This window comes from Felis catus, chromosome B4, assembly GCF_018350175.1.
Source record: "Felis catus isolate Fca126 chromosome B4, F.catus_Fca126_mat1.0, whole genome shotgun sequence".
Lineage (NCBI taxonomy): Eukaryota > Metazoa > Chordata > Mammalia > Carnivora > Felidae > Felis > Felis catus.
Window position 1 is genome coordinate 80,636,496 of NC_058374.1, and position 25,579 is coordinate 80,662,074.

A 25,579-nucleotide genomic window follows, 5' to 3' on the forward strand; every position below is an offset into this window, starting at 1 on the left:
GCCTAACAGGTCTTTGTTTCTGAAAAATAGATGCTACAAAAGCTAAACAGAGAGGTCTTATCCCTTTGCTGACAAAAGAAAGAGAAGCAGAAACAAAGACATTTATCATATTTACGGCAATAAAATGATTCTTATTTTTAGATGAATTATTGGTAAAATGGATCAGGCTGTTCAGAAGGGAAAGCAGTCTGACAAACACAACCTGACAACCTGTTACTGATGAGATAAACAACTCAAAGGCAGAAAGGTATTATTCTTCTGAAATGATGAAAGTCAAAAATCAAGGTGACAACATAGCACAATACATAGCTAGGGCTAACCTCTAGCACTGGAACATTTTAGCTAGTCTTACCAACATCCTGCTCAATACAACTTTTATCGTCACAGCTTGAGATATGGTGGCTGATTTCGGCCCGAGGAACCTGGTGGCGAGCATTGAAGGGACAAGTAGCCAATTTGTTTGCGACATCAGGATGATTCTGCAGAACACAAATTAAGGGGTCTGTCAAAATAAGGTGGTTTATTCTATAAACGACTCCACTAATATCTCTCAATAAACTTGTGGCTTAACTATGGGAGGCAAACTCATGGTAGAAAAGTGACAGGGAATCGTTTATCACTCACACAGACTGTACAGGTGACCTCAAGATCATCAAAACATAAGCTTCTTTGTTAGGATCACAGAGACTGACAACACAGATACTGGGTCAAAAGTGGCTTATACGGAAGGACATGGTAAATTTTGGATTGGGTATTTGAGCCATCTTTCTCAGGGTCACAAGACTCTGGCAGCACAGCCTATAACGGTGGAGCTCTCTGGATGTCTTTGAAGGGTGATATTCAGGAAACGGTAACACGGAAACACGCTCTTGGTCTGCATTGCAGTAGCGCCCCTATTATTGCAATGCAATAGTGCTGGAAAATAGCTGTTGGAAGGGAGCCGCAGAAGCAGCAAAGCAATGGCTTTTCAGATTAACACAGGAACGCTTATTTAAAGTAACGATCCCTGAAATGAGGCTGTGAACAATTTGACCTTTATTTTGGTTATTGTACCGAGGAAAAGCCCAAATGAGGGTCTGTTCTGCTGACCAAGTTTCTTATTTTAAAAAACAAAACAACAAAGTATTTAACATCACCCAAATCCTGTAGCAAGTATATCAGCAGTTAAGAAATTCATTTATTATTAGAAGCAAAACACATATCACAAATGATACTCAAAAATGTAAAAATAATGTGAAGGGGGAGGACACTAGAGAAAAACAGAGGATGAAGAAAATTGTGAGGAATTTGCGAGCATTCCAATGCAAAGATTTTTGTGGTGAAAGATTAAGAGCATCACAAGAAGAGAGTTAAAGACAGCGTCTTTTTATCGCTTGGCTTCCTTTCCCAACCTTTACCCTTGGGGCATGTTTGAGAGCCTAGGGAAGGAAGTCATTGTGGTATCTGCTGGTCCAGATTATCCAGGTTCAACTTTAAGGGATCCTTGCTCTAGAGATTCAAAAGGGGTGGAGAAATGATCACCAATGGCATTACAACCATGTCTCCAAGATTACAAGAGAAACACCCTTTAAAGGATGTTAATGCATACATGAATTGTATGCAGTTTGGATTAAATACCAAAAATGTTGTCCAAGCAAAAATCCTTGCAGACCTTTGCCCTCTGTATCTGACATCTGTATTCTAAAAATCCTTTCTAAGTGCCTCAATTAGTATACCAGCATTAAAGTAGTTTACATCAGCTAAGACCAGAGAAAAAACTCAGATGACTTCTTCCCCCCGGCCCCTGCCAACTCCAAAGATGCTTACTGTTTAAACTTGGAGAAATGATTATTTTTAGGAATCTTTTCTTAGGCTAACCTCTAGCTGTTCAACTTCTCTAACATTGCTAAACACACAAACAAAAAAATAAAAAATAAGTGTATTATGGCACTCAATCCTTATCAGGACAACGAACACATCAAATTTACAAGCCAAGAGGGATTTCTCGTTGCTAGCAAAAATTAGTGTTTCCTCTGTTTTACAAAGAGTGAAAAGAGCATATAAAGGGTGTTTTGTCACTAGCTAAGGGGGAAAAAAATGAAAACGAGAAAAAATTTATGTACTCAAGAAATAAATTCCTTTCTATAAATGTTGGTAGTTAGAGTCCTAAAACAATTCTGGCATTAAGTTAAAACACTTTTGTTAAAATTATACGGTTATTTACAAAATCTGGCCTCTTAAAAGAACTCAGGAGGTCATTACAAGGCAAATAATGCAAACAATATCTTACCTTTCTGCACTTGATAAGATGATAAGGAAACCTGCAGGCCCTGATCTGGTGGTTTTTATCATAGGGGCATTGTAATAGCTTTTCAGGGTCCAGGGAATCGACTAAAAGAGAGAAAGGTAGGATAAACATAAACCCAACCAGCCTTTGTACAACTCCAGTATTCCAGACACACTGGATTTTTCAACAGAATCTTTAACAATAGAACAAGACAATCTAATGACAACTTGGCATTTAAAAAAAAGGGTGACTAAACATTTAAACACGAAAATGTAACTCCGAGAAGATAAAACTGTATTATCACCAAATCTTGGGAAGTCTAGCAAAACAAGCTATCATGGGACAGCTTGATAGGATATTGATAAAATAGGATCTTATTAGTTCATATTTGGTTGTCCATAAATTTGTTTTATACGAAGAGTAACAATGAAAACAACAATAAAGTTAAATGAAATGACAGCCTCTTCTCCCTTCTAGATGTGCTAATTCAGGGTCACTCTTACCTCTAGCTAGCCAAACCAAAGCCTCCCAACCAGTATGCTAAAGGTCAGAATGGATGGTGTGCCAATATATTGATGAGGGATTCCCCTGCACGTGTGCCCTCTATCCCCCATCAGTCAGTTCTAGGGCAAATTGAGGGTAGTTAATACCCTTTGCCAGCATTCCTGCCTATTTACTAGTATGCCAGGTCGTGAAAATAGTTCATAAGCACTGCTCTAGGTCTAGATTTCTTTTTCGTTTGTTTTGACTACTATTAAGTAGTTCCCGATCTTGGTTGCTGCAGACACCTCTCAAATGAAAACAATACCTTTATCAGACAGGTGGTTTTACCTTTTTTTTTTTTTTATTTTTTTAATTTATCATGAGAGAGAGAGAATATGCCTGTATGTGTGCACACATGTGCGGGAGAAGAGAGAGAGGGAAAGAGAGCCCCAAGCAGGCTTTGGGTTGTCAGTGAGGACCCAACACAGTGTGAGATCATGACCTGAGCCAAAACCAAGGGCTGGACATTCAAACAACTGAGCCACCCAGGCGCCCTGGTGGTTTTACTTTTCATAGTTTGGAACACAGATGAGGAAAAACCAGAATTCTCTAATCTAGTGATTATCAAGTTAGATTAAAAAAAAAAAAAAGCTACAAAAACAGAACCTCCTAAGTTTAAGACAATTGCAGACATATGTGAAAGAAAGCCCCTAACCTAGATCATGCTATTTAAAACTACCCTTAGAAGACTATACTTTTGGGGCGCCTGGGTGGCACAGTCAGTTAACCATCTGACTTCAGTTCAGGTCATGATCTTGCGGTTCGTGATTCGAGCCCCACGTTGGGCTCTGTGCTGACAGCTGAGAGCCTGAGGCCTGCTTCGGATTCTGTGTCTCCCTCTCTCTTTACCCTCTGCCCGCTCGCGTGCGCACGCGTGCACACACACACGTACGCCCTCTCTCTCACTCTCTCAAAAATAAATATATATATTTTTTTTTAAAGAAGACTATACTTGGGGCGCCTGGGTGGCGCAGTCGGTTAAGTGTCCGACTTCAGCCAGGTCACGATCTCGCGGTCTGTGAGTTCGAGCCCCGCATCAGGCTCTGGGCTGATGGCTCAGAGCCTGGAGCCTGTTTCCGATTCTGTGTCTCCCTCTCTCTCTGCCCCTCCCCTGTTCATGCTCTGTGTCTCTCTGTCCCCAAAATAAATAAACGTTGAAAAAAAAATTAAAAAAAAAAAAAAAAAGAAGGCTATACTTTCAGGAATTACCTCTATAGTTACGAAAGAAGTTTCTCTAAATGGATAATGCTACCTGTAGACTTCACATGATGCCCAAGCTGAGCCCCCAATTCTAACAAGCTTGGTTAAGAAAGGAAAATTAAATGGCTAAGCACATTCTGAGTATATTAGGAGGACAAGAGGCAACCTAATAAAATGCTGTTGCCATCACTGAAGGCAATGATAAAAGTGAAATTATGTAAACAATTCACATTTGATAAGCAGCTTATAAACCAGGAGACTGCTCTGAAAATCAGAGGTCAGTGGGGAATTGAAACAGGCAGTTTCACTGGAAGAGTGGTAAACATGGAACAGACTGCTAGCCATGATCGTGATGCAAATGAGCCAGAAAGGTGACTTGAAGGACGGAAAGAACAGGCAGGAAAAGTATTAGAGGACGGGCAGGCTTGTTACGCCAACTGGGCTCATCCTGACCAGCAATCTTTTCATATTTCTGAAGCTTCAAGACACTCAGGGAGAGTTTACAGATAGAATTCTTATTAGTTTCTCTTCATTTAATCCATTCCATCATGAGCACATGTCGGGCCATGTCAGCAGCTGACTGACTGGACACACCTTATGACTCGTACACATTATACTGCCTGTACAGTGCCATGCATCAGAGCCGATAATGATGGCTTCCTACCATTAACGCTTTACTTCCTGGCCTCTGGTAACTTAGGTCAGCTCTCAACTGGTTTCTAGATTTGAAAAATTTTATTTTACTTCTAAGTAAAAAAATTTTCATGGTGATACACAGATACACAGCATAAAATTTGCCATCTTAACCATTTGTAAGTCTATAGTCCGGTAGTGTTAGGTATATTCACATTGTTGTGCAACCAGCTTCCAGAATTTTTTGCCTAGCAGAACTGAAACGCTATACCCATCAAGCAATTCAGAACCAAAATGCTATCCCCATCAAGCAACAATTCCCCATTCTCTCCTCTCCCCAATCCCTAGCAACCAGTAATCCTGCTTCTTGTTTATATGAGTTTGACTATTCTAGATACTTTATATAAGTAAAAGCATAGGGTAGCCTTGTTTAAAATTTTTTATTTTATTAAAACATTTTTTTTTAATGTTTTAATTTATTTTTGAGGGACACAGCGTGAGCAGGGGAGGGGCAAAGAGAGGGGAAGACACAGAATCTGAAGCAGGCTCCAGGCTCTGAGCTGTCAGCACAGAGCCCGACGTGGGGCTAAAACCCATGAACAGGGAGATCATGACCTGAGCCGAAGTCAGGCGTTTAACAGACTGAGCCAACCAGTCGCCCCTAGGGTAGTCTTTTTTTGACAGGCTTATTTCATTTGGCATAATGTCCTCAAGGTTCATCCATATAGTAGTATGCGACAGGATTTCCTGCACCTATTTTGCTATTTGCTTTTTTTTTTTTTAAGTTTTTATTTACATTTTTAAATAATCTCTACCCCCAATGTGGGGCTTGAACTCACAACCCTGAGATCAAGAGTTGCATGCTCTTCCAACTGTGCCAGCCAGATGCTCTGACCCCCTGCCCCCCTTTTTTTAAACTTAATATATCCTGGAGCTCCTTCTATGTCAGTGCATACAAGGAATATTCAAACAAACAAACAAACAAAAAACAAACAACCAAACCGTAACAGGAATATTTTAGTGTTGCATATGGATGTGCCATAGATTTTTAATCAGTTTTTATACGGATGGACCTTTAGGTTGTTTCCAGTTTTTTGTTATTATATATAATGTTGTGACTAACAATCTGGTATACACTTCTTTGTGTACCGTATGAGCATTTCTCTTGGACAGATACCTAAGGGTGCGGCATTGAGATACAGGTGTATTTAAAGTCATAAATACCTGTAATAAATACTATCAAACTGCTCAGCAAAAACTCTGTCTGGCTTTTTGGGAATATAACTTAATTTGGAAAACACAGTAGGCCCTGTAGATAAGCTGCCTCTAAAAGCACAGACTCAGATGTTCCTTACCCTTGGGTAGGGCCTGGAACCCACGGTGAGAAAAAATGGAGGAAACTTCATAGAAATCAGGACTAGACCCAACAAAAGTATCAACAGCTAAGAGGTACAGCTCCCAAGCAGAAACTGGAAATCTTCTGGAATCTATCAAATTAATTTTTTTAAGTTTATTTATTTTTGAGAGAGAAAGAGCATGTGTGTGCACGTGTGAGCGCGCGTGCTCGCATGTAAGTGGGGAAGGGGCAGACAGAGAGGGGGAGAGAGAGAATCTCAAGCAAGCTCTGTACCCTCAGCGTCAGCGAAGGGCTTCATCCCAGGAACAATGAGGTCATGACCTGAGACAAACTAAGAGTCAGACATTTAACCAACTGAGCCACCCAGGGGCCCCACGATCTATCAGATTAAGGTTAAAATTTAAGGTTGAGAAGGTCACGTATATTCTAAAGCAGAGCTTCTCAAACTTTAACATAATCCCTAGGCGTTAAATCACTTGGGGACTGTGTTAAAATGCAGATTCTGATTCAGTAGGTCTGGGATGGTGTCCTGACACTGTGCATTTCTAACACACTCCCAAGTGATATTTTTCTAAGCAAAATAGAAACATATGGCTGAAAAAAGTAAAGAATGAGAGACATAAAGGGGAGTTGTTGCTTTCTAATTTAATAGAGTAGTAAGCTTCCAAGAACAAATAAATATTTATCTGCCTATCTCACATGGAATTCCAGGCTTAAATTATAATATTTTAAGAAAAATTAAGGGATAGGGAGGGAGCCCTACGGAAGACCAAAGAGAATCAGCTTTCTAGATCAGGGATTCTCAAAGTGTGGTCCTCTGATAAGCAGCCTCACCTGAAATCATGTCAGAACTGCAAATTCTTGGGTCCCAGACCTTCTGAATGAGAAATTGTGGGATTGAGTCCAGCAATCTGAGTTTTAACAAGCTCCCTGGGTGATTCTGCTGCATGCTCAAAAGTCTGAAAACCTCTGATGTAGATATTTAATAAAGACCATTTCCATGTAGTTTCTATAGATCAGTAATAAAGATTCTACTGGACTCTTCCTTGAAGGTAAAATGGAACGAAAATATCCTTTCGTTGGAACTCACTCTAAAGACATTCTGAACGAGACAGCAAAGTAAGAAACAAAGCAGGCCCCGCTGACAAGTTTCATCCATTCACTGATGCAGAGGTTCTTTAAACTTGGTTAGGACCTAGAAACCATAGTGCCTTATGGTATCAAGTATGGCATGACACATGAAAAACACAGGACTCTGTCCCTTACTACGCGACCTTGGGAAAGTCAGTTAACCCAGATTCTATTTTCTCGTAGGTAAAATCTGAACGTTAAATGAAATGATTTTTCAGGTTTCTTTTGTTTTTACGTTTGTATGATTCTAGGTGCTCACTCCCTTTTGACTTCTTGGGCCATCTAAGGTGCCTGGGTCACTTGAGAATTAAGAATTCTTCCTAGGATGTCTTTAAATCCTAAAAATTCAACGTACGTCAACATCATTATGTACACAATATTATTCCTCAAAATAGAAAACAGGGGTTACTAGCCCCTTGTACTTAATAGGAGCAACTGAAGTCCTGAGAAACTAAAATGCTTCATTTAATAAAAATATAGTTTAACACAGCTGTCCCAACTGCAGCCTTTTCAAAGCTTGATAAATTTCAAGTGTCTTATTTCAACTTTGGGTATTTCTCTACTACCTACCACAGACATCTTCAGCAGTTTAGGGAGAAATGTGAATTCTTCCCAACACACTAAAACTCTTGTCAGACATAAAACTATATGTAAAGAATTTAACTTATTTTCTAAAAGCAACAAGAAGTACATACTGTAAGTTTCTTCCATGTTGGAAATGAAGGAGCTGAATCCAAGTGCTGAGGGGGGGAAAAAAAAAAGCAGTGGTTCAGGTAACCAGAAATAAAAATGTACCAAAGGAAGTCCCAAAAAGGGGAGTCGAACTGGAATTGAAGCTACCCAAGTTCAATATAAGAAAGCCTGACTGTCCTGTTCTCCCAAATATTTACCCTCCTTTAAAGCATTCTTTACTACTTTGAAGTATTTTAACATGCTTGCCTAACACACGCTCTTGGAATAAATTCTAGGGCTCACAGACAGTTAAGAAAAACCAAATACGACTACTAATTTAAACTGTATTCAGGTGATAAGGCAGTCTACTTTAAGTACACACTTAATGGATCCAATAAGCCCAGAGCCATTCTAGCTTATTATTTCTGTGACTTTTCCTAAGCACGACTGGGAAGTGCCACACTTAGTCCAGTGATGTTTCACCTCCCTTCCCCCCTGCCAATCTCCTATGCTAAAATGGATACACTTGGTTAAGTGCCTCCAGTTAGAACTCATTCCCTGTACCACCGAGGGAAAACTTTTGAATGTTAGGACTTAAGAACTGTTCATTTTATGGATAACACAGTAACAAAAGTACAACTCTCCACCAGAAATGTAGACGATTAAAGGATAGGAAATAGGTCTGTAGTTTGGATCCTCTTCTACTGAAGATCTCCCCCTATTTAGCATTGTGATTAAACAAACATCATTATGGGGAAGAACTAAATTTATATAAAGCCATTCTCATAGGAAACTCCTCAAAATTGGCTAGATTTACGGCTATTGTCTCTAGAGCAAGCTCTGCTTTGGCCCTTCATACAATTCTACACCCCTTCCCCCCATTCTATGACATAAGCAGCCTTGGAATCTATGATAGGAAACACAAGTGATCAGCTGGAACTCCAGTTTAGAAATTTGCTGTGGAGCCCATTTCTTAATGACAACTGTTAGTGAAAGTGTTGTAAAAAATATTTTTCATATCTGGATTAAGAAATCCCGATCTGCCCTTTGACAAGTTTTACTTATACGTACTTTACACTTTCTCAATAAAAAATAAGAGGTTTGGAAGGAAGAACCAAGTATTAGGTTCCTTGATTTTTAAGCCACCGTAAACTTTGGGGGCAGAACGCCTAATTACAGTAGACTAAGGGCCCTGGAATCCATAGCTTCATCATTCAGCCGTGTCCACTGAAGTATCTTCCGTAACGAACTGTTAACAGGCGATTCTTTACCTTTTCCCTAGTACTAGACCGCGGTGAAATGGACAAATTACGTGAAGCAGTCAAGTTTGGGGGGCTGGATGTAGTCTGAAGCAACCGGTTAAACTCTTAACAGAGATGGGGTCTCGGTAAAACTATCGTTTTTCTTCCTTTAAACGAAACAATCAGAGTAGATTTAAGCAAGGAGACTAAACTCGAGTGGGGGGGGGGGCGGGAAGGTGGTTAACTTAAAAAAATGGAGACAAAAGAGGTAGAGGCCCTCGGGGTGCGCAGTCACAACAGCAGCGCCGGGAACCCACAGTCCTAAGGCTACGGGAGGAAAATGGAAGATATTAGAGGGCGAAGGTGTCCCAGCACACTAAAGGGGAGGTGTTCGGCGGCCCCAAGCCAGACGGGCCTCGCCTTCCCTACCTGGTCGAGACACGCTCTCCCCACAGTGGCTTTCTCCCCACCTCCGCGCCCCAGCAACGCTCGTTTCCGGCCCCTGACGTTGGAGGGTGGGGCCCCCACTTCCTGTGACGCAGGCCTCTGCTCCGCGGGAGCGTGGGCTGCGTGGACCCTCCTTTCCCTCGCCGTGGGCCCCGCCTTGGCCCCTTCCTGCTCTTCAGGTTCCCCCGCCTTGCGCCATTCTCCTTTTTTAGCCCATCCTCCTGGGGGTCTCCGGAACGGTAGTGGCCTTGCGTGGGTGGAACCCGCCCTGCCTTCCTCGGGGTTCGTGGCGGCCATCTTAGGAAGGCGAATGTGCGCTCGAAGCGGGAATGAGACTGGTTAGGGCCGGCTGCTGGTGGGAAGGAAGCCTTGTTGGTGTAAGTTATCCAGGTAGAAGTGTAATTTGGATTTTGCGGGGCGGGAAGAGGGAAATCGTAAAGGAGACAAACCTACAGAAAAGCCTAAACAAAACACCAAGGACAGGAATCTAGTTGTTTTTGTTGAGCAAGCGTTGTAGAATCTTAAAATTCAGAAGTCAATAATAGTAGGTAAGAATGCTTGGGAGGCAGGATGACCTCGTTGGGTTAAAGGGAGTTTTAGAGTTGAGGGGAGAGCTCAATGAAAAGAGTTGGAGAGGTGAAGGGAGCCAGAAATCTATAACTCGATAATGGAAACCCAAACATAGATTTGTTAGCCCTGTTGTGGAAACTGTGATACACACACACACACGCACGCACGCACGCAGTAGTTGTCCCTGAAGTGCTTAGGAAAACAGGTCTAGAGTGGATGAAAGGCAAAATAGCAGTATAACAGATGTCAAAAATATGGTCAGGACTGGAAATTTACATTAGGAAGAAATCACTGAGGCCCAAAGTGAGCTGGGAACGCTTTATGGAAAAAAGGGACTTGTGGTCTTTGAAGGTTAGACAGGAAAAAAGGAAGATGTTGACATCTGTTATGGTAGATCTGGTGATACTATTTTTCAAAACCAAGAAGTAAAAATATGATATGACAAAAATTTTTGTACTGTCCAAAGTATAGGAGGCAGTATGAGAGATCAGTCTGAGTACTGAAATATTGGGATTTTTGAAACCTATCAGTGACTAACAGTGCCTAAATGTGACTTAGGAGAACTTATCCTGATAGCATGAACTGAATGTGGCTTCAGTGAAAAGGATCACAGATGGGACATTTTATTTTTCCGAGAATACTCCGTAAACATAATTTGTTACCTGTTGTTGTTGTTTGTTTTTGTTTTTGTTTTTTTTTTTTTTAAGATTATCAGCTCTTGGACTTAGGAGTGTGCATCACAGTCTTTGGCTCATATTAAGACCCTAAAAAGAAATGTGTTGTTAGGCGCCCTGCCCAAGCCATTCTTGTAGGCTAGTGATTTTTAATCTTGTCTGTACATTCCAATCATCTGGGGAGCCCAAGTTCCCCTTCCAGACCAGTTAATCAGAAAGGGCTGGACATAGTTATTTTTAAAAAGCTACCCAGATGATTCTAATGTGCAGTCAAGGCTGGGAACCACTGACCTAGGCACTGTTTTGCATTTAGGAAAGCTATTCTTTCACCTGAGTGGCCTGGATAATTCCTGTGAAGGAGGAGCAAGCTGTTAAAGTGCTTCTTGAAAGATAATAGCTAAGAATGAAAGCTTCACTGCAAGCCTAGCACAAAGCATTTTAGAGAAAGCTGCTGTTTCGGCAAATCGGTTTCAGATTGTTACGAATATCTTAAGGTAACCTTTCTGAAATTCTAAACCTCTTAATTTATCACATCATTCATGCAGATTGGTGGGGCCAATGTGATTTGAAGTGAAATGTGATTTTTCAGGCTTCAAATTGCAGTAAGCTGGTAAAATTGTTGACATTGTTACTGTGACCCATGAGTACTTTTCAGATACCTGCAGACTGAAATTTCTGAGGAAGAGCTAGGGCTTGAGAGGACGGAAGGGGTGGGTGGGTTCCAAACCAGAATCCAAAGTCAGGCTTCACTGCGTTCAGTAATGCGTCAGGGTGACAGGATCCTCAGCTGAGAAAGCTGTTCCATTTAGCAGGAGTGAACAAGCCCACCAACTTGTAAACAAACTCCTCCCCCCCCAACTTTCAGTGGAGATTTTAAAATAAAAATGCGCCACACATCTATTCTTTCTATTCTTAAATGCTTTGTTCATTCATCTCCAACCTAGAAAGTTCCTGCTTTAAGATCCCTGCTGAGTTGTCTTTCAGACTGACTTTTCAGCCAGGTTGAATATATTTGAAAAGGGAAAAAAAAAAACAAATCAAGGCATTTACACAGGGTTAGTCTAGGAGCTAGAAGCTAGCTAGGATTAATACCATAAACCGAATCTGATCCTGCCTGGTTCTCTCTGATGATAGGCTAGCATTTGTCCTTAAATTATAGATTATGTATATTAAATTTTTTAAAAAGTTTATTTATTTTGAGAGAGAGAGCATGTGTGTGCGCTCATGCTTGGGATGGGAGGAGGGCAGAGAGAGAGGGAGAGAATCCCCAGCAGGCTTTGCACCGTGAGCGAGGAGCTGGACATGGAACTCCAACTCATGAACCTTGAGATCATGACCTGAGCCGAAATCAAGAGTCTGGTGCTTAACTGACTGAGCCACCCAGATGCCCCTATAGATTATATTTTTGAACTAATTATAAGGTAAAAACAAACACTCTGGACTAATGACTATAAAGACAGATCTGTACCCTAGTGATTAAAAAAACAAATCTTTGTTAGAAAATTAGTTTTCTCAGCTTTTAGGATGGTAGGAACTCCAGTAGTCCTTGAGATTCTTTGGGAGTTTCAGTGTTTGAGATAGCCCAATAAAACTGAAACTTTAGCCCACTGGAAGGCTAAAATATTAAATTTCTTTGTTTCTGGCTTGAGTGCTGTCAACAAAATCCTGATTCTCTTATCTAATTATAGATGCCGGTCAGTAGTTAAGTGCATAATTAAAAATAGGAAAATTATTGGGGCACCTGGGTGGCTCAGTTGGTTGAGCATCCGACTTCTGCTCAGGTCATGATCTTGCGGTTCGTGAGTTTGAGCCCCGCGTCGGGCTCTGTGCTGACAGCTCAGAGCCTGGAGCCTGCTTCGGACTCTGTGTCTCCCTCTCTCTCTGCTCCTCCCCTGCTCATGCTCTGTCTCTCTCTCTCCTTCAAAAATAAATTTAAAAAATAGGAAAACTATTCAGTAAATACAGTTGCAAAATATTTCAAAATGAGAGAGCTAGGGGATCATAATAGATGTTCTTACTGATGAGGATAGATTGGGAAGTATTGCTGTAGAGGAGGTGAAAAGTTGGGCCTGGTTACAATTTTTCAGGGAAAGTAGCAGGGAGAAGTGCTGCCAGCAGGGGGCCAAAGAAAATAAATTTATGTTTAAAGAAGAGTCCCTAGTGGGAGTTTGGATTGAATAATAACCAATATTAAGCTCAAGAAACACAGGATAATAAAGGGTGAATAAAAATAGTGATTTTTAGAGGTCCCTGGGTGGCTCAGTTGGTTAAGCGTCTGACTTTGGCTCTGGTCATGATCTCACAGCTTGTAGGTTCAAGCCCCACATTGGGCTCTGTGCTGACAGTTCAGAACCCGGAGCCTGCTTCGAATTCTGTGTCTCCGTCTCTCTCTGCCCCTCCCCGGCTTGTACTCGGGCTCTTTCTCAAAAATAAACAAACATTAAAAAAAAAAAGAAGTAGCGATTTTTGAAAAATTTGTACTTTAATTCTGTGGCTTAATATATAAATGTCATATACCTATGTAATCCACAGTGCCTATAACAGTTACCAGTGGGCTTGAGAAATCTCTTCTCTGTGTTTTCCGTGACTTCCAGCTAGTTCTTTTTCCAGGAGTCAGCAACAAATAGCTCCTCACACTGTTTCTGATGCTGGCAGCTAAGATGTAAATTGTAAGTCAAAGTTTGCAAACCATTGTGAGTATCACTTGGCTTATGAACAAATCGGTGAGGAAATGGAACTGCTTAAAAGAAGTTTGTTGAAAAGGTGGTAGAATGGCAGAATTATATTAAAGAAATTTTACCCACTAAAAATTACATAAAGGACTAATCTTGCACTGAACAGTTCTAAAATTCTACTGTCATTCTGATCTGTTATTTTTAAAAACGTCAAATGTTTTATGAGGACTTTAAGATACAAAACAGATGAACATATGGGAAAGGAAGCAAAAATAATATAAGAACAGGGAGGGGACAAAACAGAAGAGACTCTTAAATATAGAGAACAAACAGCGTTGCTGGAGGGGTTGTGGGAGGAGGGATGGGCTAAGTGGGTAAGGGGCATTAAGGAATCCACTCCTGAAATCACTGTTGCACCATATGCTAACTAACTTGGATGTAAATTAAAAAGTAAATAAATTATTAATAAAACAAAAAATAAGATAAAAATAAAAATGTCACCCAAGGGTCATTTTTTTCTCTGAAACCTAATGTTTGCCTGGGATTAAGTTCTTATGTTTTCTTATAACCTCCTTCCACCCTCCTCCCTTCCTAGCACTTAAACTGTGTATTAGATCAGTGGTTCTCAAAGTGTGGTCCCAAATTGCAGCATCAGTATCACTTAGGAACTTGAGAAAATGCCAGTTCTTAGGACTTACTACAGACGTACTGAATCAGAAGCTCGGGTGAGATGTCCTTTCATCTGTGTTTTAGCAAGGCCTTCGTGTGATTTTGATACCCACGAAAGTTGGAGAACCATTGCCTTATACTCTTACTGTCAACATTGTTCCTTTATAATGGACCACGCCACTGTAGTTCTTAACATAGTGTGGCAAGCACAGTAGATACTTGATTATTTTAGAACACAGGTGTATTTTGTCAGGAGCTGTTAGGACAACTGTGAGACATCTACCTTGTAAGAAAACGTGGGAAGAAGAGACTAAAATATTGGAGATTTGTCCTTTCCTCGTTTTATACCACAGTTGCTTGGGAAGCCTGCACAGAAAGGTCAAGAAGTATGGACCAACAATAAGATAAAGCTGGGGAACCAATGAGCTATAGTTTGGTACATTATGACATGAGTAATGGGCCTTAGCAATGGTTTCCCCATCATACTGTGAATGTAAGAGTAGAAATCCTAAACGTGATTGTAGGGAAGAAACTTCATAGCTAGGAAGGCTTGTTAGCGTTATAGAAATACAATTTAAATTGCCTTGTTAGGACTTTTTGGTGAAAATGAGTGATTCTGGTTACCAAGGTTTTTGAAAGATTGATTTATTCAGTATAAATATTTAATCCAGGGCACTGAGTCTTCTTTATACCCCATGTCTATATAGATTCTTCATGTTCAGCAACTTTGATTTTTCTTTTTTTTTTTGTAGGCACAGAACTGTTACATAGTCAAGATCATGTCTCTCCTAAAGCACCTTATAGTACAATAATAATAAATCAGAATGAAGGGACATTAAATGGAGACATACACCACCTGTTATGGGAGTATGGGGGAATAGTTAAGACTTTGGGGATCTAGGCAGGCTTTGAGGCAGTTACTTTGAAACTTTGCTTTTTTTTTCCTTTTAAGTATTTTTCCATAGGTTTGTTTACTTTCAAAGCTTTGACCAAATGTTACGTCAAAGGCCAAAAAAAAAAAAAATGATATTTTAGTTTCTATTGTGCCTTCCTCCAATGAACTCAAAACTTCTCAAAGTGAGATTTGAGTAGATCTGACATCTATATTTTGAATGGCAGCTGCCTAATTAATGATGTTTTATCCCTTAAGACTAGGGTGGCCAACGTGTTGTTGCTGTTGTTATCCTAGGATAATTATTGTTCCCCCCTTTATGCTCAAGAGTATCCTGGTTTGAAGGAAAAATTATGTGGTCACACCAATCAATTAAGACTACATGGCTTTTTAGGGGACGATACCATATACCTAAAATATGATAAAGGAAGACATCTTTGTATTTTGGGCTATTTTTCCTAGGAAACATTTTCTTACCAAAGTTTTTTTCAAAGGTTTGTTTATTTATTTATTTTTATTATTTTTTTTAACGTTTATTTATTTTGGAGACAGAGAGAGACAGAGCATGAACGGGGGAGGGTCAGAGAGAGGGAGACACAGAATCTGAAACAGGCTCCAGGCTCTGAGCTGTCAGCACAGAGCCTGACGTGGGGCTCGAACTCACAGACTGCGAGATCATAGCCTGAGCCGAAGTTGGCCGCCCAGCCGACTGAGCCACCCAGGCGCCCCGAAGGTTTATTTATTTTTGAGAGAAAGAGAGAGAGATAGAGACTGTGAGCTGGGGAGGGGCAGAGAGAGAGGGAGACCCAGAATCTGAAGCAGCCTCCAGGCTCTGAGCTGTCAGCACAGAGTCCAGTATGGGGCTTGAACTCACAAACCATGGGATCATGACCTGAGCTGAAGTTGGATGCTTAACCAACTGAGCCACCCAGGTGTTCCACCTAGGAAACATTTTAATTTTCATATAGTTTGATGTTAATATACCAAAGTGTAATTTAAAAAATTCAAAATCTGTGTAAGGCCTTAGATGAAAATCTTGTTTATATTATGTAAATACAAGGGAGCAAATCAGTAGCCCTCCTTTGTACAAAGTATACTAGAATGTGCTAGATTCTGTAGGTATCTAGTTATTCTCCCTTCTATTTTCTGCTTTAAAGGGGGAGAAAAAGATATCTGAAAAGGATCTAGAAAGTATTTAGGTAGGAATAAGTCTCATAGGGTCAGAAATTTGATTATAATTTCTACTTTTAATTGTAAGTCTAACTATACCTGAACTAATCAGTAAACTAGCAAAAAAAAGTCATTATTTAAAAAAATTAAAAAAAAATTTTTTTTTTCAACGTTTATTTATTTTTGGGACAGAGAGAGACAGAGCATGAACGGGGGAAGGGCAGAGAGAGAGGGAGACACAGAATCGGAAACAGGCTCCAGGCTCTGAGCCATCAGCCCAGAGCCCGACACGGGGCTCGAACTCACAGACCGCGAGATCGTGACCTGGCTGAAGTCAGACGCTTAACCGACTGTGCCACCCAGGCGCCCCTAAAAAATTTTTTTAAATGTTTATTCATTTTTGAGAGAGAAAGGGAGACAGAGCACAAGCCAGGGAGGGGCAGAGAGCGAGGGAGACACAGGATCCAAAGCAGGCTCCAGGCTCTGAGCTGTCAGCACAGAGCCCTATGCGGGGCTGGAACCCATGAACCATGTGATCATGACCCGAGCTGAAGTCAGACGTTTAACAGACTGAGCGACCCAGGTGTCCCTGAAGTCATTTTAAAATTAGCTAGCTGCAAAAAAACAAAAAAACAAAAAACAAAAACAACAGCTTAAAAGGAACAAATTTTGGCCTGTTATAAATTGGGTCTTGATTCAGTTTAAGCACCAAGTATGTGAATATCTCCTAGATACATAGCACCAGGCTAGTGATATATGGTATAGCAAATACAAAGCAGCATGTGATTCTGACTTCTCTTGTGAAGATTTGTGGTATGGTTGAGGTTGGACACCTGGTAAGTTTAAATGTGGTGAGGCATAAGAATTAGCCTTAAAAAAAAACAAACAAACAGCTAGAAAGAGATTTCAATGGTTGAAGGGCAAGGGGTAACATTTAAAAATGAACAGAGTAGCAAAGAATAAGGTGTATATAAGATTGGAATAACCTGACTTCTATAGAGTTAAGAAGGGAGATTTGGAGACATGCTCCAGACTCAGCTTCTCATAAAAATGATATCTTTTTTGTTTGCATGGGGCTTAAACTCACAACCCTGAGATCAAGAGTCACATGCTCTACTGACTGAGTCAGATGCTCCTAAAAACTGTATCCTTTTTTTTTTTAACTTCTTTTTGAAGTTTTTATTTTTTTAATTTACATCTAAGTTGGCATATAGTGCAACAATGATCTCAGAAGTAGATTCCTTAATGCCCCTTACCCATTTAGCCCATCCCCTCTCCCACAACCCCTCTAGTAATCCTGTTTGTTCTCCATATTTAAGAGTCTCCTAGGTTTTATCCCCTTTCCTGTTTTTATATATTTTTTTGCTTCCCTTCCCTTACGTTCATCTGTTTTGTATCTTAAAGCCCTCGTATGATGAAATCATATGATATTTGTCTTTCTCTGACTGACTAATTTCGGTTAGCATAATACCCTATAGTTCTATCCACGTAGTTGCAAATGGCAAGGTTTCATTTTTTTTGATTGCCCAGTAATACTCCATTGTGTGTGTGTGTGCGTGTGCATATATATATATATATATATATGCACACGCACACATACATACCACATCTTCTTTATCCATTCATGTATCGATGAACATTTGGGCTCTTCCATACTTTGGCTATTATTGATAGTGCTGCTGTAAACATGGGGGTGCATGTGTCCCTTAGAAATAGCACCCCTGTATCCCTTGGATAAGTACCTAGTAGTGCAATTGCTGGGTTGTAGGGTAGTTCTATTTTTAATTTTTTGAGGAACCTCCATATTGTTTTCCAGAGTGGCTGCACCAGTTTTCATTCCCCAAAACTGTATCTTTTAAACATGGAAGGTTTGTACAAAATTAATTGAAGAAGGTTGATCTGATGGTCATGTAGTACATGACTTGGAGTAGGAGAAAAATAATCGGAGGATAAAGAATCTGATTAAGGGGGCGCCTGGGTGGCTCAGTCGGTTAAGCGTCCGACTTCAGCTCAGGTCATGATCTCATGGTTTGTGAGTTCAAGCCCCACGTCTGGCTGTGTGCTGACAGCTTGGAGTCTGGAGCCTGCTTCAGATTCTGTGTCTCTCTCTCTGCCCCTACCCTGCTCACGCTCTGTCTCTCTCTCTCTTAAAACTGAATAAATGGTAAAAAAAGAAAAACAAAAAAGGATATGATTAAGGTTACTGTATTTCCTCCACTAATAAGGGAAATAGGCAAAAAAGCCCTCTAGCCTTTTGGTTGACAAATGAGGATATGAAAACAAGGAAGACTAAAAAACCAAATGAAGCCGGTCCCAGGAAGGATATTCTTTATTTAAATAAATAAAAACATACTAAGATGCCAACAATGACTGGAGTTGTTATCAAAAACTTGACAGTTAAGATTTCCCCAAAGTTTGAAAAAGAACAATACATTTTCTGTCTGCTGGCTCTTTAATCCACAGCTTCTCCATCAGTTTTTCTGACCTATGGGTAGAAAGAGAACATTAAAGTAGTGTCATTTTTTATAGTGTTTTTATAGAAGACCTAAGCTCGATATGTGTTAGTTGCATTTCAAATAGAGTTTTAGACAGCTCTTTCTCCATACTCTGACTTAAAGCCATTGGGACTTTCCTTGCATTCTACTATTTGGTGTGGAGAAGGACTTAGAATAGAAAATATGGTTTATTTTTTTAAAGAATAAAAGTTTGTCTAAGAAACTTTGAAGATTTAGAATACAACATTAGTGATTAGTTAAAACTATGTTAATATCATAGAACTATGATATTGATAGTTTTTTTTTTGAGAGAGTGCAAGTGCAAACCTAAGTGTGAGAGGGGCAGGGTCAGAGGGTAAAGGAAAGTGAGAATCTTTTTTGTTTTTTAAATGTTTATTTATTTTTGAAGGAGAGAGAGACAGAGTGTGAGTGGGGGAGGGGCAGAGAGAGAGGGAGACACAGAATCCAAAGCAGGCTCCAGGCTCTGAGCTGTCAGCACAGAGCCCATTGCGGGGCACGAACTCACAAACCGTGAGATCATGACCTGAGCCAAAGTCAGATGCTCTACCCACTGAACCACCCAGGTGCCCTGAATGGGAGAATCTTAAACAGGCTCCACACCCAGTGCAGAGTCCGACTTGGGGTTTGACTTCATGACCCCAAGGTCATGACCTGAGCATAAATCAAGAGTCAGACACTTAATTGACTGAGCCACCCAGGGACCCACTAGTTTAAAAAAGTTACTCTACCTTTTCTCCAGGACTTATAGTTGTTAGGGTGTTTTTCATCCATAGTCTCTTTTTTTATGTCTCTTGAGTCACTGTAGAAGATAACCAAAAAAGGAAAATTAGTTGGAGACCAGCACTGAAGATTTAGTTTAGATAACCAGTTCTAGGGGATTAAAATCACTTTATAAAAAAGGTTTATTTATTTATTTTGGGAAAGAGAAAGGGAGAGTGTGCATGAGTGGGGGAGGGGCAGAGGGAGAGAAAGAATCCCAAGCAGGCTCTGAGCTGTCAGCACAGAGCCTGGTGTGGGACTCCATCTCACAAACTGTGAGATCATGACCTGAGCCAACGTCACAAGTCAGATGCTTAACTGACTGAGCCACCCAGGTGCCCCAGAGATTAAAATTACTTTATCACAAATGGTTGATATTATTGTCAGAGTAGGAATTATTGACTTCGTGCAAGCTTCTGTTTACACAGTCCCTTTGTACTTCCCATACCCCTGTACATGTGGTGGGTAATTCCATTGATGGCTTCTCTCTCTATTTTTTAAATTTTTTTAATGTCTTATTTATTTTTGAGAGACAGAGACAGAGTACATTCGAGTAGGGGAGGGGCAGAGAGAGAGGGAGACACAGAATCTGAAGCAGGCTCCAGGCTCTGAGCTGTCAGCACAGAGCCTGATACGGGGCCTGAACCCATGAACCATGAGATCATGACCTGAGCTGAAGTGAGACACTTAACCAACTGAGCCACTCAGGTGCCCCTCTAACTCTTGTTTTTTAGTTTACTTATTTTATTTTAAGAGAGAGAGCGAGAGAGAGCAGGGGAGGGACAGAAAGAGAAGGAGAGAGAGAGAATCCTAAGCAGGCTCTGCACTGTCAGCACGGAGCCCAGTGTGGGACTCAAACTCACTACCCAAGAGATCATGACCTGAGCCGAAACCAAGAGTCAGTTGCTTAACCTACTGAGCCACCCAAGTGCCCTGGCTTCTCTAACTCTTAGATGTGCCCTTCAAGCTTGTTAGGTTGGGGATCCTTGTTAGGTTGGTTCATGTGTAGTATAATAATTATTTTCCCTTTACAATTTTAGGAATTGTTTTTTTTATTTTTGAAAATCTAAGATAGAATTGAGAACCTGTGTAATCAAGTTCTTAATGGATTAAAGTCCTAAGTGGAGCCTTAGGGAGGGAATGGACGTACTCAGAGCCCATGAGTATAGGTTTTTAAACATTTATAATTGAAGTTTAGGCATCTGCCAGGTCTATGACGTAGTGGCCATCTAGCTTTAAGAATTGAACTTAAAAGTATTTTTCTCTCTGTTCCAATAACTTTAAAAATTTTTTTTAGAGAGAGTATGCAAGCGAGGGAGAGAGGCAAAGGGAGAGAGAGAGAAAGAGAGGGAGAATCTTAGGTTCCATGCTCAGCACAGAGCCTAATGTGAGGCTTAATCCCATGACCCTGGGATCATTACTGAGCCAAAATCTACACGCTCAGCTGAGTGAGCTACCAGGCACCCTACTATTCCAATGACTTCTGTAAGATGATTTATCTTACCTTTCACAAACCAGCATTTTTGGAGCAAATGTCTTAAGAACAAATAAAGGAGAATGATATGTGTTATCTAGAAAGGAGGAGAGAGGATGGAGATGTGATACAAGTACTAAGCATTTTTTTTTAATTTTTAGTTTTTCAAAGTTTATTTATTTTATGAGAGAGAGAAACGCATGCTGAAGGAGCAGAGAGAGAGAGAGAGAGAGAGTCCCAAGCAGGCCCTGCCCCATCAGCATGGAGCCCGATGCAGGGCTCGAACCCACGAACTGTGAGACCATGACCTGAAGAGTCAGACACCCCACCGACTGAGCCACCCAGGTGCCCCAGTACTAAGCATTTTTAGATTGTTGCAGAGAAAGCTAGTTGGCAGCAGAGATTTGAATCTCTCTTCCATAGTTGTTGCTGGAAATTGCCTGTGCCGCCAGGGACAACGTTCCCACCAGTTTTACCTTAGGTGTGGCCATATGATTAGTTTTTGCCAATGGAATGTGAGTGGAAGTATTTTCTTCTGGGTCAAGCTGCTTAAGAGGCACCTGCACCTCCACTGTCTTTTTGTGGCAGTTTGGGAAGCCAAGCGTGGAAGGTGACAGTCACAGATGAAAAGAGCCTGTGGTCTCAATCCACCGTCCCCACTGAATGCTTGCATTGGGTTACACAAGGAAACTTCTGTTGTGTTAAACCAGGATATCAACACAACTTGAACTTTATCTGTTAAAGGAACTTGCATTATTCTAATACACACATACATCTTTATTTAATACTTATCTTATAAGGTAGGTGTTATACCTTTATAGGTGAGGGAGATGTGGTTGAGAAGTAACTTTCCTTATGGCCACAGCATATAGTTGAACCTAGACTGACTGAAAAACTAGTGAATTCTTTATGGTATGCTACATTTTAGAGAAAGGATATCACTTGAGATGGGATAAATCCAAACCTTTTAGACTACAAGTTTCAATTTATACCAATACTTTTTTCTATGGAAAGTGACCAGATATTGGTAAGGTAAGATTCTTTAAGCTGTTATAAATGATTTTTGGTTTTAATTAGATCCCTTTTTGCTGGGTTGCTTCTCCAGATGCAGATGAAATTCCCAGATTTATTTGACTGTGTTGAAGGATTTTGTGGGAGGAGTATTAAGACTTAATTTATCCAGGACTACAGTACTTATCAGCTATGAAGGACTTAGAGTCCAAGCCTTCACTTATGGCTGTGTTCACTGTTTCACCCTTGCTCACCTATGTTCCAGACATCAGGGTCTAGAATCTGATTGGCAGTATTAGAAAGTTTTTCATTTGGCTCCAAACTCGGAGAAATAACCTTTGGAAGATTAAATGGCTCTGAAATAAAGCAGATCAGAAGTTGTAGAAGCAGAATAGAAACTTCCTTTTGTTTTTCATTCCTCTTAGTGGGCTAAGACTTCCCTAGTTATGAAATATGAAGGGCAAGGGGCAATAGAACTTGATGCCACTCATCTATCCTCCCCCCCCCCCCCCAAAAAAAAGACTTACCATCATCTACAGCAGTTCTGTTGACACAGTTAGCCTCATGTTCCTTGAGCCTTTTGACTGGGACCACATGGCAAGCATTATATTTGCAATTAGCCATCTTTTTAGCTATCTTCAGATTTTTCTAAAAGAAAAAGGCTCTTGTGAAATGGCTATTAGGTTTTGCCTGTATTCTACCCTCCATTCCTTTCAGGAAATGCTGAAGACAAACCATTTCCAACATTAAGAACTGCTAAGTGCTATGTATGGTCAGAAGCTTGTTCATTTTTTTTTTTTTTTAATCTTTTAACTTTTTTTTTTTTTTTAATTTTTTTTCAGCGTTTTTATTTATTTTTGGGACAGAGAGAGACAGAGCATGAACGGGGGAGGGGCAGAGAGAGAGGGAGACACAGAATCGGAAACAGGCTCCAGGCTCCGAGCCATCAGCCCAGAGCCTGACGCGGGGCTCGAACTCACGGACCGTGAGATCGTGACCTGGCTGAAGTCGGACGCTTAACCGACTGCGCCACCCAGGCGCCCCTTTTATATTGAGCTTATATTGAGCTCATTTTTATATTGAGCTTATATTTCTTCCACCAGTGATTTAACATTTTTTAAAAAGTTTATTTATTTATTAGAGAGAGAGAGAGAGAGAGAGAGAGATTGAGAGAGGGAGAGAAGGAGAGAGAGAATCCCAAGCAGGCTCCACACCATCAGCACAGAGCCTGATGCAGGACTGGAACTCACAAACTGAGATCATGACCCGAGCTGAAACCAAGAGTGGGATGCTTAACTGACTGAGCCACCCAGGTATCCCAACATTTTGTATTAACCAGGAAAATGTACCTTTCCACATGATGCCAGGTGGTACCGTAACCTGCTGGCTGGCATCCTGTGGTTTGGGTCATAAGGACATACTTCTAGGACTTCTGGCTCCATGAGGCCTAAATAGTAGGAACCTTGGGTTGACAAAGAAAATATTGACATTTAAGATCAAGTAGTTTTGACATAGGCCTACTTTCTGTTCTCAAAAAAAGAGGCAAAGATATGGGTATCTCCCTATGAAAGTTTTGCATGTCTAAAGCAATAGCCTAGTCAGCTAATAGGAGAACTTCATGGCTTACATGCCTTGGAAAACTAAAAATTAACATTTGTACATATATTTTAGTCTTATGGGTTCTTTTGAATAGAATTCTGTGCCCCCAAATAGAGTATTAAACAGACAAGGCTCTTTGGAAAGCTCACAGTACTGGGGTAAGATGAAATTCAGCACCATCAGCTTGAGTGTTCAGGAAAGCAAGGCCGGGGCAGCTGGTTCCTTTACAGTTCAGCATTGCTCCCTTCCTTCTCTTTGCCAAATCTATCTAAATTAAGCCCTTTGCTAGACAAAGATGCTACTTGTCAGATCAGCATAGCCCTTTTGGGGAGAGGGGAATAGAAGAATGAACAGTACCATGTTCAAGTTCAGGCTACTTCATCTGCGAATGCCAGTCTGAAATCTTTAAAGTTGTACGTATCAGCATATGAAGACTCCTAGAAAGAACTAAGAATATACCATCTCAAATCTGCCACATTTGACTGCCAATAGGAGGCCTACTTTCCCTTATGGCTAGCTGTCTTTAGCTATCCTAGGAGACATTCACTTCAAGGACTCCCAAGTTTCCAGGCAACAGCTACAGCTGAGATTTCTGCAAAGCAGGGACAGCATAGTCTGATTGAGATGGGGGGGGGGGGAGGAGGATCAAGGCAGAGTGGCATAAGAAGGAAGGATAGAAAAGTGCCTAGAATAGCCCATTTCAATTCTGCTTTGGATCATGCCTAGGGCATAGACAAAGGGCACAGAGCTAGACTGTTAAATGTCAGATTTTCCTGAGAGCATTTAGATGATTAAGTCCAGGGATTTACACTCAGGTGCCTTTCAGGAACGCAAGCCAGGGTGGCTCTTTCAAGCTTACACTGCATGTTAATGATAATATTAGAGCCACGAACACTTATAAAGTGAATTGGCTTTCTGGAAAATAACACCTGCAGTATAATCCAGTATCATACAGTTATCTTTAGATTCTTAAAGATAATAGAAGAAGAGCTTTAATACTAAAATGTAGTCTTCAGATAACCCCAAACCCTTATTTTATCCAGCAGCCTAGAAAAGTATAAAGTTTGATCGGACTGATAAGGCTGGTCTTAACAAAGAGTGCTTCAAAAGTGGCAGCAAGAATTGGTAAGCTTGGACCATTCGTCTAATTATCGATAGCTGAATATCCCATGTTGGGAGGCCAAGACTATAATGGAGGCCATTTGATTTAATACGTATTAGACTTGGCGAGAGTGTTGTAGCCTCGAAGCTACTTTGACAATTAAACTGAGTCTAGAGGCCTTTGAGACCTCTTACGTTATTCTTGAAGCAGTGTCTCTCAAGAATCTGAAGGGAAGTGTGTCTGAATCTGAAGAGGGAAACAATCCTACAAGTCAGAACAAGGCAAATTTCGCAGAAGTTTGGGGTGAGGGAGAGCAAAGTACCTTTGTCAAGTGATGTAAATCAACTTTCTGTTCAAGCTACTCAATTCCTCTTCTCCCACCATATGGTCTATGGTTTCTCAAGAGGTTTAGAAGTTTTTGATGTCATAGTTAAGTCTTGAATGACTGTTTTTCAATCTTGGTTGTGCATGAAAATCACTGAGTAGTTTTAAAGTGACAGATCTTCCAGAACTAGCAGATCAGAATCTTCACACATGAGGTCTGGCTAACTGTGGCTTTAAAAGAGTTCCACAGGGGATTCTGACTTGTAGCCGGGGTTACTAGGCCCTGCCCGGGGTAATTGAACCACCCTCAGAAGGGTTCTTCCAGTTTCCAGGAGGAACTGCTGCATGGTCTTTCCAGTGAAGTTTCTCTAAAGTCTACCAGTTGGAACAATTAGTCTCATCTTTAAATCTGGCCTTTTTCTTTATGCGATGCCAAGTAGAATTTCACAGAAAGTGACATAAGCTCATCACATACTAAAAACACCCAAATTTTACTTTCTTTTTGGCATTCTTAATCCAGCGTACCAGGCCTTGAGCTGAATGTTTACAAACACCATATCATGTAACCACTTCTACAGGTATATGAGGAGTCACCACGGTTTTATAGATTAGGAAACCAACTCCGTGAGTGAGAGAGATCCTGAAGTTACAAAG

General features: G+C 40.7%; 3 protein-coding genes across 9 annotated transcripts in view; 1 reads left to right on the forward strand and 2 right to left on the reverse strand.

Annotated features, from left to right (window-relative positions):
* The window catches only part of GTSF1 (gametocyte specific factor 1), a 15,022-nt gene extending 5,418 nt beyond the window's left edge, over window positions 1-9,604 (reverse strand). Inside the window, exons 1-4 of one of the 3 annotated variants that reach the window (XM_045061907.1) lie at window positions 9,473-9,604; window positions 7,826-7,870; window positions 2,270-2,370; window positions 353-479 (exon numbers count right to left, since the gene is read on the reverse strand). In XM_045061907.1, coding sequence (XP_044917842.1) covers window positions 353-479; window positions 2,270-2,370; window positions 7,826-7,841 — 244 coding nt within the window. In that variant the 5' untranslated portion in view covers window positions 7,842-7,870; window positions 9,473-9,604. Of the gene's footprint in view, window positions 1-352; window positions 480-2,269; window positions 2,371-7,825; window positions 7,871-8,449; window positions 8,602-9,472 lie in introns of those variants that run through there. The other 2 variants (XM_045061906.1, XM_019835039.3) reach the window with 2 other exon arrangements.
* Window positions 9,605-9,658: 54 nt separating this feature from the next.
* NCKAP1L (NCK associated protein 1 like) overlaps window positions 9,659-25,579 on the forward strand; it is a 58,755-nt gene continuing 42,834 nt past the window's right edge. For 2 of the 3 annotated variants that reach the window (XM_045061901.1, XM_045061903.1), the window contains exon 1: window positions 9,659-9,867. In XM_045061901.1, coding sequence (XP_044917836.1) covers window positions 9,820-9,867 — 48 coding nt within the window. In that variant the 5' untranslated portion in view covers window positions 9,659-9,819. Of the gene's footprint in view, window positions 9,868-11,047; window positions 11,229-25,579 lie in introns of all 3 variants that reach the window. The other variant, XM_045061902.1, reaches the window with a different exon arrangement.
* On the reverse strand, window positions 18,452-25,106 carry GTSF2 (gametocyte specific factor 2). 3 transcript variants are annotated; one of them, XM_011283979.4, is made up of 8 exons: window positions 24,924-25,086; window positions 23,857-23,946; window positions 23,250-23,362; window positions 22,428-22,548; window positions 22,155-22,256; window positions 20,920-20,986; window positions 19,385-19,455; window positions 18,452-18,625 (listed from the first exon to the last, which is right to left on the reverse strand). In XM_011283979.4, exons 3-8 carry the CDS (start codon window positions 23,340-23,342, stop codon window positions 18,612-18,614), a joined length of 468 nt encoding a protein of 155 aa, XP_011282281.2. In that variant the 5' UTR covers window positions 23,343-23,362; window positions 23,857-23,946; window positions 24,924-25,086; the 3' UTR covers window positions 18,452-18,611. The 3 variants fall into 3 exon arrangements, 2 of the variants coding, with proteins under 2 accessions (XP_011282281.2, XP_044917843.1); XM_045061908.1 differs by lacking the exon at window positions 22,155-22,256 and having other exon boundaries at window positions 24,924-25,106; XR_002159801.3 differs by lacking the exon at window positions 23,857-23,946 and having other exon boundaries at window positions 24,924-25,088.

Excerpts from the sequence above, each read along its gene's own strand:
- GTSF2 (XM_011283979.4), bottom strand. The coding sequence starts at position 23,342 with ATGGAGCCAGAAGTCCTAGAAGTATGTCCTTATGACCCAAACCACAGG. Across the intron at positions 22,549-23,249 it reads ACCTGGCATCATGTGGAAAG|AAAAATCTGAAGATAGCTAA; the intron begins GTACATTTTCCT and ends TTTTTCTTTTAG. Across the intron at positions 19,456-20,919 it reads AAAATGCTGGTTTGTGAAAG|TGACTCAAGAGACATAAAAA; the intron begins GTAAGATAAATC and ends TATCTTCTACAG.